The following is a 13,005-nucleotide window of genomic DNA, read 5'->3' as shown; positions in this document are numbered from 1 at the left end:
AGGTTTTCCCTTAAAAAATATGGAAATTAAAGTGACATTTATAATTCTGAGCACATTATCAGTCAGATGTATAATTAAGGTCTTTTGATTTATTTATGTTTTGGTTTGAAAAGCTTTCACTTACTAAATAAGTGGCTAGATAAGAGATAAGTAATTTGAAAGACCCTCCTTATCGCTACCCGGTCAAGTGCTACTACTACTCGTGATTGAAGTGCTCCCTAAAAAAATATAAAATCACACTTAACAAGTTCTCACTTAATCTATTTGCAGAGCTACTGGAAAACTAGAGACAAGGAAACCTCATTTCCGTGCTGCTTGCAATGGTTAAAGAAGTTCGTTCCCATTTTCAGAATTCTTATCGGGCAACGACTGAAGTATGATTGAGTTGGCCTCGTTTCCGAATCGCGTCTGGTTTGGGTACGCCTATACCAATACCGACACCGGGTTCGAGTCGATACGGTTGGACCTGTGATGATTTAGTGTGATTCCACGGGAGGATTCCAGGGAGGCCAGGGTATGGAACATGCCCGTGGATATGCATAAGAACGTATCAGTTCAAGTCGATAGTGATTTTGCCTTATTGCTACCAAGTGGAGTTTATGAAATCAAGAAAATGGAACCGCGCTCTAAAATACGAACAATCATTGTGTTTTGTCTCTTTCTGGCCATAGCCGGTATCATCGGATTCGGATACTTTTGTCAAGATCAGGTAAGGCCCAAAGCCCCCTTATTAATTCTCATTGCGTTAGCCATAAATTACTATTACCTTGTTGTGTTTTCGTTGTATTCCTGCCCCTTGGCGCCAATGCAAATTAGCACACCCATTGGCGAAATGCTAAAATTCATAATTTATATTTTTGCCGTTTGTGTTTTTATTGAGACCATACCATTCATTCTTTTTGGTAGACCAAACCCGTTTTTGTTTTCCTACGGCTCATCAATAAATTTATTAGCTCGAGGTTTGCATATATTCATATGTATATACCAAAAAATAAAAAAAAATATGCGTTGGAATGTTTCCCAGCGGATTACACGCAGATTTCATAAAATATATAGAAAAAAATCTCCACTGACTGCTGTTTATCTATTTTGGTGAGCTTTAATTAGACAAAAACAAAAAGTTTTGTTTACAGACTTTCGGTTGGCGCCTTCAAAAATCGGAAATTGTTTACGTCAAGGTGCTAAAGAAATTCGCCCTGAATGAGATTCGGAAATATGTAACATAGTAAAGTTCTGTATAGAACGATTTTGTTTACTTTTCTTTTCATCATTCATAAATCCTTGACACGCGTGCCCTTTTTGTAATTGTCTAATCTGTAACATTAAATGTGTATATAAAACTATATTTAGGTCACAATTCATATTCAGTCTGGAACTATAAATCTTTTACGAACCAGCTTGATTGAAATTTGTCTAATCCCGGGGACTAATAAGGCTTCCTCCCCCTTATTTTAATGAATGATTTAATGGCCGAGGTGTAAAGTGCATTCGTGGGCCATAAAAACCAAACCGAGGCAAAACAGCGCATTAAATTCTACCCTGGGGACACATAAACCCAAACCAGACGGTATTAACTCAACTTTGCTATATATATTGTGTGGTATTTGTGTGGATATTGCTTCGAAAATGTAGATTTAACAATTAATCCAGCTCGTGCCAGTCATCTCTAATATTAGCTTCGATAAATTCGTTAAAGGAGGTCATAAATTTCCAATTGCAGGCGCAAAACTTCGATATATTTTCTGTATTTGATGATTTCTATATATATGTACGGGTATATGTTGAAAAAAGTTTCAATTTCATTTTGGCGATCTTTAATTAAACAAAAAATAAATTCGTTTCTTCTCCAAATGCCAAAAAAAAGCAGTGGGCGTGACTTTTAGAATGAGTTCAATGTCAAATGACTGTGTTTACGATATAGATATATACATATATTCTTGAATGTTTATTTTATAGATATAGTCTCTGCTAATTTGGATTTCTGTTTTTTGTTTTGGCTTTTGGCAAGGCTGCTTGCAGTGTTTATGAAATATTTTCCAAATTGAAATAGCTGGGAAATGACATTAATTGAGCGCAGCTGCCACTCCTTCATTTTTTTTGTTTTGTTTTCTTACGCACGCGATCTTGCCAGACATAGTGACGAGTAGGGCGTGGGCACGCCCATCTGCCGATGCCATGTGCGTGTGTTGGAAAATTCGCTTTTCTTTAAAAATAGCTTAATTAGTTGTACGCGCCATAGCAGAAAAACATGCTTAAATGAATAGTGAGTGCGGCGAAAGCCAAAAACGAAAATGAGTCTCTGGCGTTGCGTGTCCAATGGAAAATAGACAGATTATTCTATTATTTCGGATGTGAAGGCGTTCCATTTTCCGGGGGCTACTCAGATTTGTATTCCTAATGGGCCAAGTTGGACATAAATTACTCTAGACTCGGTGGTAGTATTTGGATTCCCCAAAGTACTTGAACTCTTGGCACTTTATTTGATTAATTACAAGCGATTTTTAATTGTTTTGCCTTGGGGAAATATGGGTTGCGTTTCTTATCTCCTTTTTAGATCATTAAGTCGGAAATTTTACTACCCCTTGTGGGGGTTCTTTTTACGGTCTCTAAATACTTAAATAAATTCTTAAAGAATTATAATATTCAAGGATACAAAAGAAGGAACAAAATTTGTAAAAATACACTTTTATTTTTGGTTTAAATGATTGCTTTACATTTTTTAATGCCGATATGGTTCCTTTAAACCTTTTAAACTTGTAAATTGAGTTATATTTGGACTTATCGGCTCTTAGCTCTTCAAAGCTCTTTAAAAATGAGGAACTTTCTCAATCTATCTTATAGCTAACTAAATTTGAGATAATACTTCTTTATTAGCTAGCCTTTAGCATATAAAAATGCTAATAAATTTGTCAATTTTATCTATTTACCACTCATATTTCCGAATTCTTTACCTCTCCTAAGGTAGCCACAAATGTGTAAACACTATCGGCCACTTAAACATAAACAAAATCATTGACTTTTACTCTGAATATTCAATGATATTTTAGCTTTTCATGCCAACCAGCCAGCAGCTCTTGTATTAATTTTGTATTTCTTTCTAATTTGGTTTTATTTATTTCAATTTATGCAAATTTTAAATCACTGAATATTTATTCAGTCTCTTGATAAAGAGCCATTAATTAAACGCCGCTGTTCGAGTGGCTCTTTGGCTTTTTCTTTATTTGTAAATAAATTGTGGTCAGAGGATTTTTGTGATTGTTGTGACGTTCCATCTGTAATTGTTTACGCAATATTTCGAATAGGGTCCAAAAGTTCAATTACAGGTGTGTGTTTTTCTATTTATAGCGATACTCTTCTTGGCCTCTTTGGTTTACCTGATTGAATAAACAGAGGCAATGTTTGTTATTTCAGCACGCTTGCATATTCAGCTTTCATATTTGTTGCAATAGTGGTTGCCCAAATGTCGGGCCAATTCACAAAGCGCAGCTAATGAAATGAAAACTATTTATGACTGACTTTTTTTTGGTGTTGTTTGGCCGATTGTTTTCCGAAATTTATACCCCCAGCACCCGCAATCCACAATGAAAATGTTTTGTTTCGAGTTTTTATGGCGTCTTTTTTCCCAAATACTCGGATATCTATGTCTGTTGTTTAACTTTTTTTGTGGTCTTGGTTTTTGGTTTATTTACCAAATTACAGGGGAATGAATAGTGTATGAAATTCCTGTATTTATAACTGTTTTTATGTCTCTATTAAAACTGCAAAACACTTGTCGTTACCGAGGCTAGATCGTGCCAAACTTTGGCTCTAGCTTTGGGGTAATAAAAAGTTTAGTCCATGAATACATTTCATTTCTCTTTTTGGTTTTTTGTTTATGCGTTTTATTAGCCAAGATTTGTTTGCTCCCTGCATTTTATTGTCGTCTTGTTTTATGGCAGCGTTAATCAATTTAATTGAGTGTGGGATTTATAGATTTATATAGAGATTTTTATTGGGAATTTCGTAAAAAATTTTATCTGATTTGTCACAAGATTTATAAATCTACAAGATACACCGAAATCTTTCTGGGGAAATGGAGGCCCTGCTGCGTCTTAAATGTCTCAATTACCTTTTACTCTAAATGGTGGTGATCGTGTAAACGATTTATTATGTGACTTAATATCAGCCTTGTAGGAAATTTATTGTTTTAACTTGCTCGTTGTGTGGCTTTTTCTTAGAATTTTCAGGGGGCTTTGTGACAAAAGTTAATAAACCCACCAGAGAATTGCCTTAATTGTTTTGGGCTGCGCGATCAAGATAAGTTTTGCCGAGCTGCCTTAACTATTTGAGGAACTTTGGCATAATCAATTAGCATTAATATGCCTGCCATGTGACGTCTTCATTACGCTGAACTCAAAGACCAGTAGCTACAGAAGGCAAGAAAAAACAAGCACAAAAGCGGCCCAGAAATAAGACGACGGGCAAACAAAAACCGCAAAACACATAAAGTCCAGACCAATTAAACTATCAGCCATCTGAAATATGTATGTGTGGCATGGCAAAAGGAGAGAGGGGGATCAAGAAATTCAAGCACATGCCGCAAAAAATCAAGAGCCGGTCATAACTCAAACCGCACATGTCATAAAGCTTGTCGAAGGTTCAGTTCCGGGGGAAGTGTGTCAGGCGGCAGTCGGCGGGTGCGGCACTTTAATGTGGCCTCTCGTTTTTAGGGGCAAATGAATTTCCAGATTCCCGAAACGCCAAAGACAAAAGATCACCAGGGCATTATTCACGCCTGTTTGAAGTTAATTCGTGCGCAAAAGATCAAAAAAAATGGTCAGCCTGCAAATCAGATGCTCTGATATCATCTCCGTCTTCCCATCCCAAAAAAGATATCAAAGGATGCAACATCTTGAATATCGAGAACCCCTGGACAAATTAGCCAGCCACAAAAGCCCGAAATAAAACCCGTTGACTGGTTTAGCTTTTCTTTGTGATAAAAGTTTTTTGATAGCCCAACTTGCTTCGGCGATTCTCCCTTTTTTTTTTCTTGTCTGAAAAACAGGTTTGGTTTTTGTCTCGCTAACTTATAATTTGGTGTACGTGCTTGGGTAAGGTGCTTATAAGAGACATTATGTTTTTGGGACTATTTTGTATGTATAAAAAACTCATGGTTAACCTATTAGAATAAATCGTTATGCAAATATAGTTTACAGATTATTAAAATGCACTTAAGATGTTGAGATCTTTTCGTATATATTTTCTTCCACATTTTACAGTAGATATTAAAAATCATTATAAAAACCTTTTTAAAGAGCATCAAGTAGCCATCGTCTATTCTTTTCGTGACTGTCTTTTATTGAGCCTCTAAAGCGAGCTCTGATGTTTTGAAAGCGCTGTAAACTGATAGCCGTTTATGATCTTAAATGGCAATGCAGGTAGATAGGACACCGTCTATGTATATGGATTTTTTCAATGCCCTCAGGGAAGTTCATCAAAACGGATCAAACGTTACCGTTCGGCATAAATTGGAATTTAAAATTTTAATCGTGCTATTTTCCTTACAAACTCATTTCATAGTGTCAGAAATCAGAAATAAATCAAAATTTGCGATGCCTTAAATACAGCAAATTGATTTATTTGATGAGGAATAGTGAAAATTTTGGCGAATTTTCTTTTGTTCATCAGTTGGTTGGTAACAGATGTGCTGGGCCGTCAACGAAATTTTACAAAATTTCCATTCGTCTGTTTTGCCACTCTGGGCGTTTCAAAATCCATTTAGAATTATTCATTTATGTGCAAAATCATTGTGCCGCAGCAATTGGCAATTAGAAATTCAATTCAAACGTTTTGTAAAATGCAATTAGCGTTTTGTAATACTAATTGGAATCATTTCGCCGTTGCAACAGCACCAGCAGCATGTGCATTTAAGTCCTGGCTAATTGGATTATTTTGGGCTCAGCATTATGCAATGCGAATGATAGGATGGTGCAAAAGGTAAATTATCATTTCGTTGCAGAAATTCATGTCACAATGAAATGTAACTTGAATTTTGTGAGCAGCGCTAAAGGCTATTCTCTGAGCTTAAATATTGGACTAAAGCCACAACTAGATATAAGATATTATAAGCAATGTTAAAATTAATGGTAACTTTTCAGCATCCATTTTAAATATTAAAAATATTTAATAAACTCGTTTTGATGTTCAACTTCTAGCTTTGTTACCCACATCATTTACTTAGGCAATTGCAAATGTTTTTCAGACATTTTCCACAACTTTATTGGCCTCAATAAAACATTAAAACTCACTTACTTTTCACTTTTGTATTTTCTGGCCATTTGGCTTCTAACTAACAAATACAAATACAAATACCATTGCCAACGTATAAAAAAACGAACGTGTGTGTGTGCTATAGAGATGAAAAGAAAACGAGCAAATTTGTGTAATAAGCATCCAATTAAAACTTTTTCACACAATGCAACCCAAACCCAAGCCCAAACCCAAGCAACTTAGTCTACGGACTAACAATGAATGCAGAGTGTCTAAAGGCGGGAAAAGAGGGGCAACTTTGCTCTCGACTGTCGCCTATTTAACGAGCTGCAAAAATGTGAGTTGGGCTGGGAAAAGCCAGGCAAAAACCGTTAGTATTTATTATACGATGAGGGAAAGGGGGCGATGCTTTGGGTGTCTGTGATGAGTGAGCGGTGGGGCATAAAGGATTTCCGCTTGGTTGACTGAAATATGAGCAGATTTTCGACAATGCTATACTTTTCTAAGTACATCTACACAGAGAGGCTCTGTTGGGAAAAAAACCCAACAACAATTCATTATTCTGCGTGAAATGCTATATATATATAATTCTTCACATTCTAAACTCAATCATCGTCGTCGCCATAATGACAGTGATAATTACAATCATTCTTATTGTCTACTCTATATATATATATATCTATGTCTGTATATATATAGATCAACAATGATGTGACAATGTGAGAGGCGTGTTTGGGTTTCGCAATTGCAAAATGTTTCGCTTTATGGTTTCTGTCTATCTATGTACGTTTGTGCCTCCCCTCGTTTCTCGTTTTAACTTCTTCATTTCTTCGTTCTTTATGCGAGGGGGTTTTCAGAGCTGTGATAAAAATAATCCATTGGCAGACGTTGGAAACAGAAGCCCAAAGATGAGAAACAATCTGAAGTTTTTGCACACTCCAAATGTTATGATGGTTGTTTTGCTATTTCATTGGGTACTGTTTAGGGTATGATGATGTTGGGGGATTTCTTATGGTTGGTTACAATATCAATTTTCTGAAAATCAATTACTAGTATAGGGAATCATAAAATTAGCAAAAAAGTTAATCGAATTTGTGAAATGCTAATATTTTTGATGGATTTTATGTGGACTTAAAGGAGTTACAACTACAGAGTACATCCTATTCGAAACCTTCGAAATCACCCCTCATTTTTTGGTAACAATACAACACTTAAACACTGTTTTGCACTTGGCTGAGACGTTGTTTCGCCTTCTGAACGACACCCTCTTAGTGGCTCCCACTCCGCCGCATCTCTGACACATTTTTCAGTTTACTCACGTATTAATTGCTCAAGTGGAAGCGACAAGCAAAGTGAAAAAAAATGGTTGAAGTACAAAAAAAAAAGGAATTGCTATTGACCGAAACATGTTTTTGATGTTTCCCAGCACTTGAACTCAAGAAATACTTAGTATATATATGCCCGTAAGAAATATGGATATCCTTAATAGAGGTTTTTTTTCACTCTTTTGATTTATGAAGGGTTTCTGTAGGTGATTAATTGGGTGTGTTTTGGTAGAGAGGGCATAGCAAATTAGCTGGAATTAATGACAGTATTGTGTCTGAAGTGTTGGAGTAATTTAATTAGTTATGGTGTGTGAGTGGGAGGTTCCAGAGATATGAGAACTTTAATTAAGAAGTTTAATTGAAGGGCATTTGGTGGATTTCTTGATATTAATATTGCCCAAACATCTTATATTCACATTTTCATTTGCAAACATTTCACTTTCAATTCTAAAGCATCTTATTCCGCTTCAATCTTTAAAATTTCGTTTTCATTGGAATATCTTTTACTTATCCTCTTTGAGTTTTCTTCTTTTCTTTTTGCACAAAATCTATTTTCAGTCTGATAAATCAGATTAGCTTCTCCTTGGACCACCCAGTCAGATTTGAGTGGGCTTTCATCACCACCACCAGCACCGCCTCAATCCATCTCATATCCATCTCACCCTAGGTTTTTCTTTTTAACCCAATGCCCTCCCCTAAACTCACATTTCCAATGTGAGAGAGTTGTTTGTGATATGTTTGAGGGTACAGTAGTACTTCCAAGGTGCGAACTGTCAGCTCTTAAGACTGAAATTTGTTTATATAGGAAATATATCTCAATATCTTTATAAATGAGCTAAAATTTCTCAATTGTGATGAATATCTTATCTTATTCGAATTCCACTCACTGGACTAAATCCATGTTGTAATTTCAATGAAATCTAATCGAGTAGGGCTTTACTGTATATCTCTTTCGCCTTCTTGGATACTTCTTGCAATTTCCATCAATGCAGACATTCGAGACATGAACTGCATATCAAACACGCACAGGCTTCTAGACGTTTAGGTGTATGTCTGAGGATTTGTATATTTAAATCGGTGGCACTCCGTGAATGCCGATTGCATACTACTGCTGGCCACTGAAAGTGCTTCACGGAAGTCGTAAATCGTCTCAAGAAATCGAGCTGACCGAGGACTTTGAGGGAGCGTTGCAAAATGTCAATAGTGTGATGAGAAGGCTATTTATATGGAAATATCAAACGATTTCCCAGATAGATATTGTATACCCAAGAAGCGCAAGTGTATTTATAGAAACCAAAACCCATTAATGGATCCCAAGAAACTGCTGCTCGTTCGGAAATCTGACTATCTGTTATGGTTCAATAGATAGCATTTGCCACTCTCATCTTTTCATCTTGACCGACAGGCCATCAGCAGCTGCCGTCTGGCAGTGCTTCAAACAATTCATCATCGCAACTTCAAAAAGTGCAGCCAACTTTCAACGCCCCATAACGAATGGGCCACTTAGACAGCTACGAGATGCCACAGATTTTTCAGACTTTCCAAGCAGGCACTGACTGCCCTGAATTGTTACAAAAATGTGTTTGCCTATTTAGCATAAGCCGCTCAAGTGGCCAACAAACAATAGGAAAACAAAAAAAAGAAGACACAAACTGAAAGAGATTCAATCGAACTCATTGGATCTCCTCAAATTAAATTCCAAATGCAGCAAATTGAATTTCAGGACCCACTCCATTGGCTCTTTGGATTTTTGTTGTTTTTTTGTTGTTGTTCTGTTCTCCTGTCTCGATGATGTTTGTGTTAAAGTAATACCCTAGCTTGTTTGTGATTATGTTGAACATATGTTGACAAAATCTGAGGCAAGGGAAACCGAACCGAACCGAAAGCGACCCAAAACCGAACATGGACCGCACATGAGAACACAGAAATGCAATTGAGACCAAACGGAAGCAGCTTCTGTCCTTCTCTTTGTTTTGCTTACTCTTTATTCTCGGATTTTTCCTTTTCATCTGAAGAATACATTATAGTTAGGCGAGTATATAGCATATCATTCATGGTTAGTAATGCAATATGGTTTAGGGTGATGCAACTGGGTTGTAGAAATTCCCAACAAAAAAAAAAAAATGAAATATATATTCTAAATAATATAAATCACAATGTTTTGTCATTGTTTTCCCGTCGCCAACTCACTGCCATAATTACAATTGCCAGCAGTTGTTCCAAAAATAATTTGAAACAAACGACTTTCTTCTTAATCTGCCACAAAAATAATTCTTGTATTGGTGCCAAAAACTTCGCCCATTCAGCAAAGTTGATTCTCCTCTTTCGTTTCATTTAAATGGGGGACATAAATTAGAAAAAATTGCTTTTTCAGCATAGGAAGAATAAAAGTTCTATGGTGACTTCTACTCATATTATGGCCTCATTGTATCTCATGCAAATTGTCACATGAATATGAATGCAATTCCGATGTGTTGTTTGTGTTTCTGTTGCAGTTTTAAAATGCGTTCTGGGGTTACTAGAACTGGAAATGGAGATGGAAATGGAAATGGCAGTGGGATGGGATCAGGGGATCATGGGGCAGGGTAAGAACACGGAGAGCTGGACAAATGGGCGGCCAACGAGGCGTTGAGGCCCTGCAGGAGACATGCAAAATATGTAAAATATATACAAAAACCCAGGGAAAAAGAAAGTTTGACAAGAGAACTGCCTTAGATACCCTAAGAAAAAGATTAGTCTTTATAAATATTTGTGCTAAAAGTTGGTGCTGGCATAGGGTTATGTTTAAATTAGTGTCAAGTCTAAAAAAGATTGATAAGATAATGCTTTTTTAATAGAATGTAAAATTATCATTAACAAATTTAAAGTGCTTTTTAATTCCTCCGGGCAATTAAAGGTTTGAATAAAAAGCAATACTGATAAGAATAATTCGATTTCAAGGTCTTGTTGTTGAGCAATTTCGACATTCTCGAGGCCTATCATCAAGTCTCTATAGACTAGAAACACACCCCTTGATAGAGTATTTCAACGAGGGGCAGAAGAATTAAATCGTCTCTATGCGTCACGCGGCATTTGAGGCAGTTTAGTGGAACGAAGAGTGAAGCTGACTCCGTTGACTCCGACTGCCTGGCGTGGCATTTGGCATTCGGCATTCGGTCGTTTGTCGTTTGTCGTCACTTGAGAGCTAAACGAATGCGGGTTCAGGCAACAGAAATAAAAAACTAAAAAAAAAAATATATAAAAAAAGAAATGAGACAACGCAACAAGAGATGCAAGAAGGAAAAAGAGGAGAAATTAAAATTGGCATGGGCTGCCAATGAATTTAGCAATGTGGCAATGTCATTGCACTTTTGGTGGGGCTACGAAAATAGACAACCCGGCGATGGCGCTGTGGCGGCAACGGGTTTTCAAGAGGAACTACGTTTAAGTGGCGCATTTTAAATTGAATAGAAGTCGAACCCAATTGAGAACCATTGGCCATGCAAAGAACATTAGAAATTCCTGCCCCTACCCCACCCATCGTTCTGACCTTTTCTTTTCCTTTTTTTTTTTTGTAGAATTCATAACCAAGAAATTATGCATGCCACATACATACGGATATGTTCAATAAAATTAACAACTTTGATTCTCTAAAAAAAAGGAGAATGGGAAACAAAAATCCACAGGTTAATATGCTTTTCAAATTTTTGGGTGGAATTGAAAAAAAGTATTTAGAAATTTCAGTCACGCCCCGATTTCCTGTCCTCCGAACAGGGCCAACAAACAACCAGCCTAATATCTATTAACACGTTCTTTTCCGTTCCCAAACTCTTGGCCTGGAGTTTCGGATAAGATCTGGCCGTGTCCTGTGGTACGTGTCCATTGTTTGCAGTCCCCACAAGACCCTTACCCACATATAGAAACACACACTTATACTATATACATATATAGAGAGAGCCTTCCGGGGCTTAGGCTTTGTTTCTATTGATTTTCCCGGACCTTCTTTGTGGCCGGCTATGTCTAGTGTTTGTGCTCGACAATTGTGTGTTTGTGTGTGTGGAGTACATCTACCTGAAAGTGCAACCAAGAAGGACATCAGCTGCCACAATGACAACGGAAAGGTGTCAAATCAGGAAGGAAATATCGATTTCTATTTATCCATCAACGTTCAGGGCCGAAAAGGGCGTGCACATGCTCCTCAAAAGTATTAGAGCGTGTCTTGTATTTTTTAAGAGGGAAATAAAAATAATATTCAGGTATCAAAAATTCCAACCAATAAGCATTATTTGTAAAGGAGATGGTTTAAGTAAACTTAAATTAAGGAAATATTTACTATTTTATTAGGTTTTTTACTGTAATGTTTCATTTTTTATAGGAAACAATGGCTGATGGCATCATTTTGTGTTGTTTGTTGATAAAATTGTTTACTGAGTAGAATTTACTTTATTAACCTGCATTAAATTGAACTAATTCTCTAATGAAGCGGAGCTAATTGCAATGATTAAAGTGCCTGTGGACTGTAAACTCAAAGTGGTAAAAGATAGCTGGGATAAGGTTGGCTTCATTAGTTAATAGAGTGAACGAATTGAATTTAATTAAATGAACTTTAAGTAGAAGGAGATTACAAAATAAATTAAAATTTTAAATATACGTTTACTGAGAGATTAAACTCAAAGTTTATAACAATTAAGTGATTGATTGCAATTATTTTGTAAAAATGTTAAGCAGAGAAATCATAAAGCACTTAAGCCTTTTGACTTGTTTAGATGGATATGGTCAAGACATAAATTAAGATAACTTTGATAGATGAAAATTCTACAAATATATGTATTGGTATGATAGCCTAAGCTCAAGTAGCTGTCTTAGCAACCACTTAGATCAATCAACCATTATTGAGTGTAGTACATTTAGTTTAGCCACACATCCGTTAACTCTTGACTTTATTAATATTTATTCAATTTGTGTAGTTATGGCTGTTCCTTGAAATTCACTTAACCCGCAGATCATCGTTAGGACTGGGGAAATTATATTATACAAATGTCGATTATCTTAATCTCGTACTCTCTTCGACCAGAGCATCCATCAATCATGTTTGGTTGTCTGTGGCTCTGGGCAAATTCCACTTTAGAGTGTCCCCATCTTGTTGTCAGCATCTAGTGGGCACCCTAAAACGGGGGTTAGATATAGGGGTTGGATAAGTGGATGATATATAGATATATATACGCATGTCTCCCAACTGAATCGCCCCAGTGAACTCCGCCGCCGAGTGGGATACATTGTTCTCAGGCCGGACAGACGACGTTTGTCAACATTAACTACACTTAATTCAAATTGCCAGCAGACATGTCACATCACAACTCCCCGTTTTGCCGTTAACGTTGCATAAATTATGCCATAAAGCTGCAAATTGTCGCCAACAATTGAAAAGTTGTTGCTGCCGCGATGAGCTGTG

General features: G+C 36.6%; 1 protein-coding gene across 1 annotated transcript in view; it reads left to right on the top strand.

Moving 5' to 3' along the window:
• Positions 1–13,005, top strand: part of LOC108117127 (heparan-sulfate 6-O-sulfotransferase 2) — an 82,325-nt gene that overhangs the window by 1,238 nt on the left and 68,082 nt on the right. The window contains 1 exon segment of the mRNA XM_041819000.1: positions 271–709. Coding sequence (XP_041674934.1) covers positions 524–709 — 186 coding nt within the window. The 5' untranslated portion in view covers positions 271–523.

This window comes from Drosophila eugracilis, unplaced genomic scaffold, assembly GCF_018153835.1.
Source record: "Drosophila eugracilis isolate 14026-0451.02 unplaced genomic scaffold, ASM1815383v1 contig_440, whole genome shotgun sequence".
Taxonomy (NCBI): Eukaryota; Metazoa; Arthropoda; class Insecta; order Diptera; family Drosophilidae; genus Drosophila; species Drosophila eugracilis.
The sequence above is the reverse complement of the archived record's forward strand: the minus strand, read 5'-3'. Positions and strand labels throughout refer to the sequence as shown.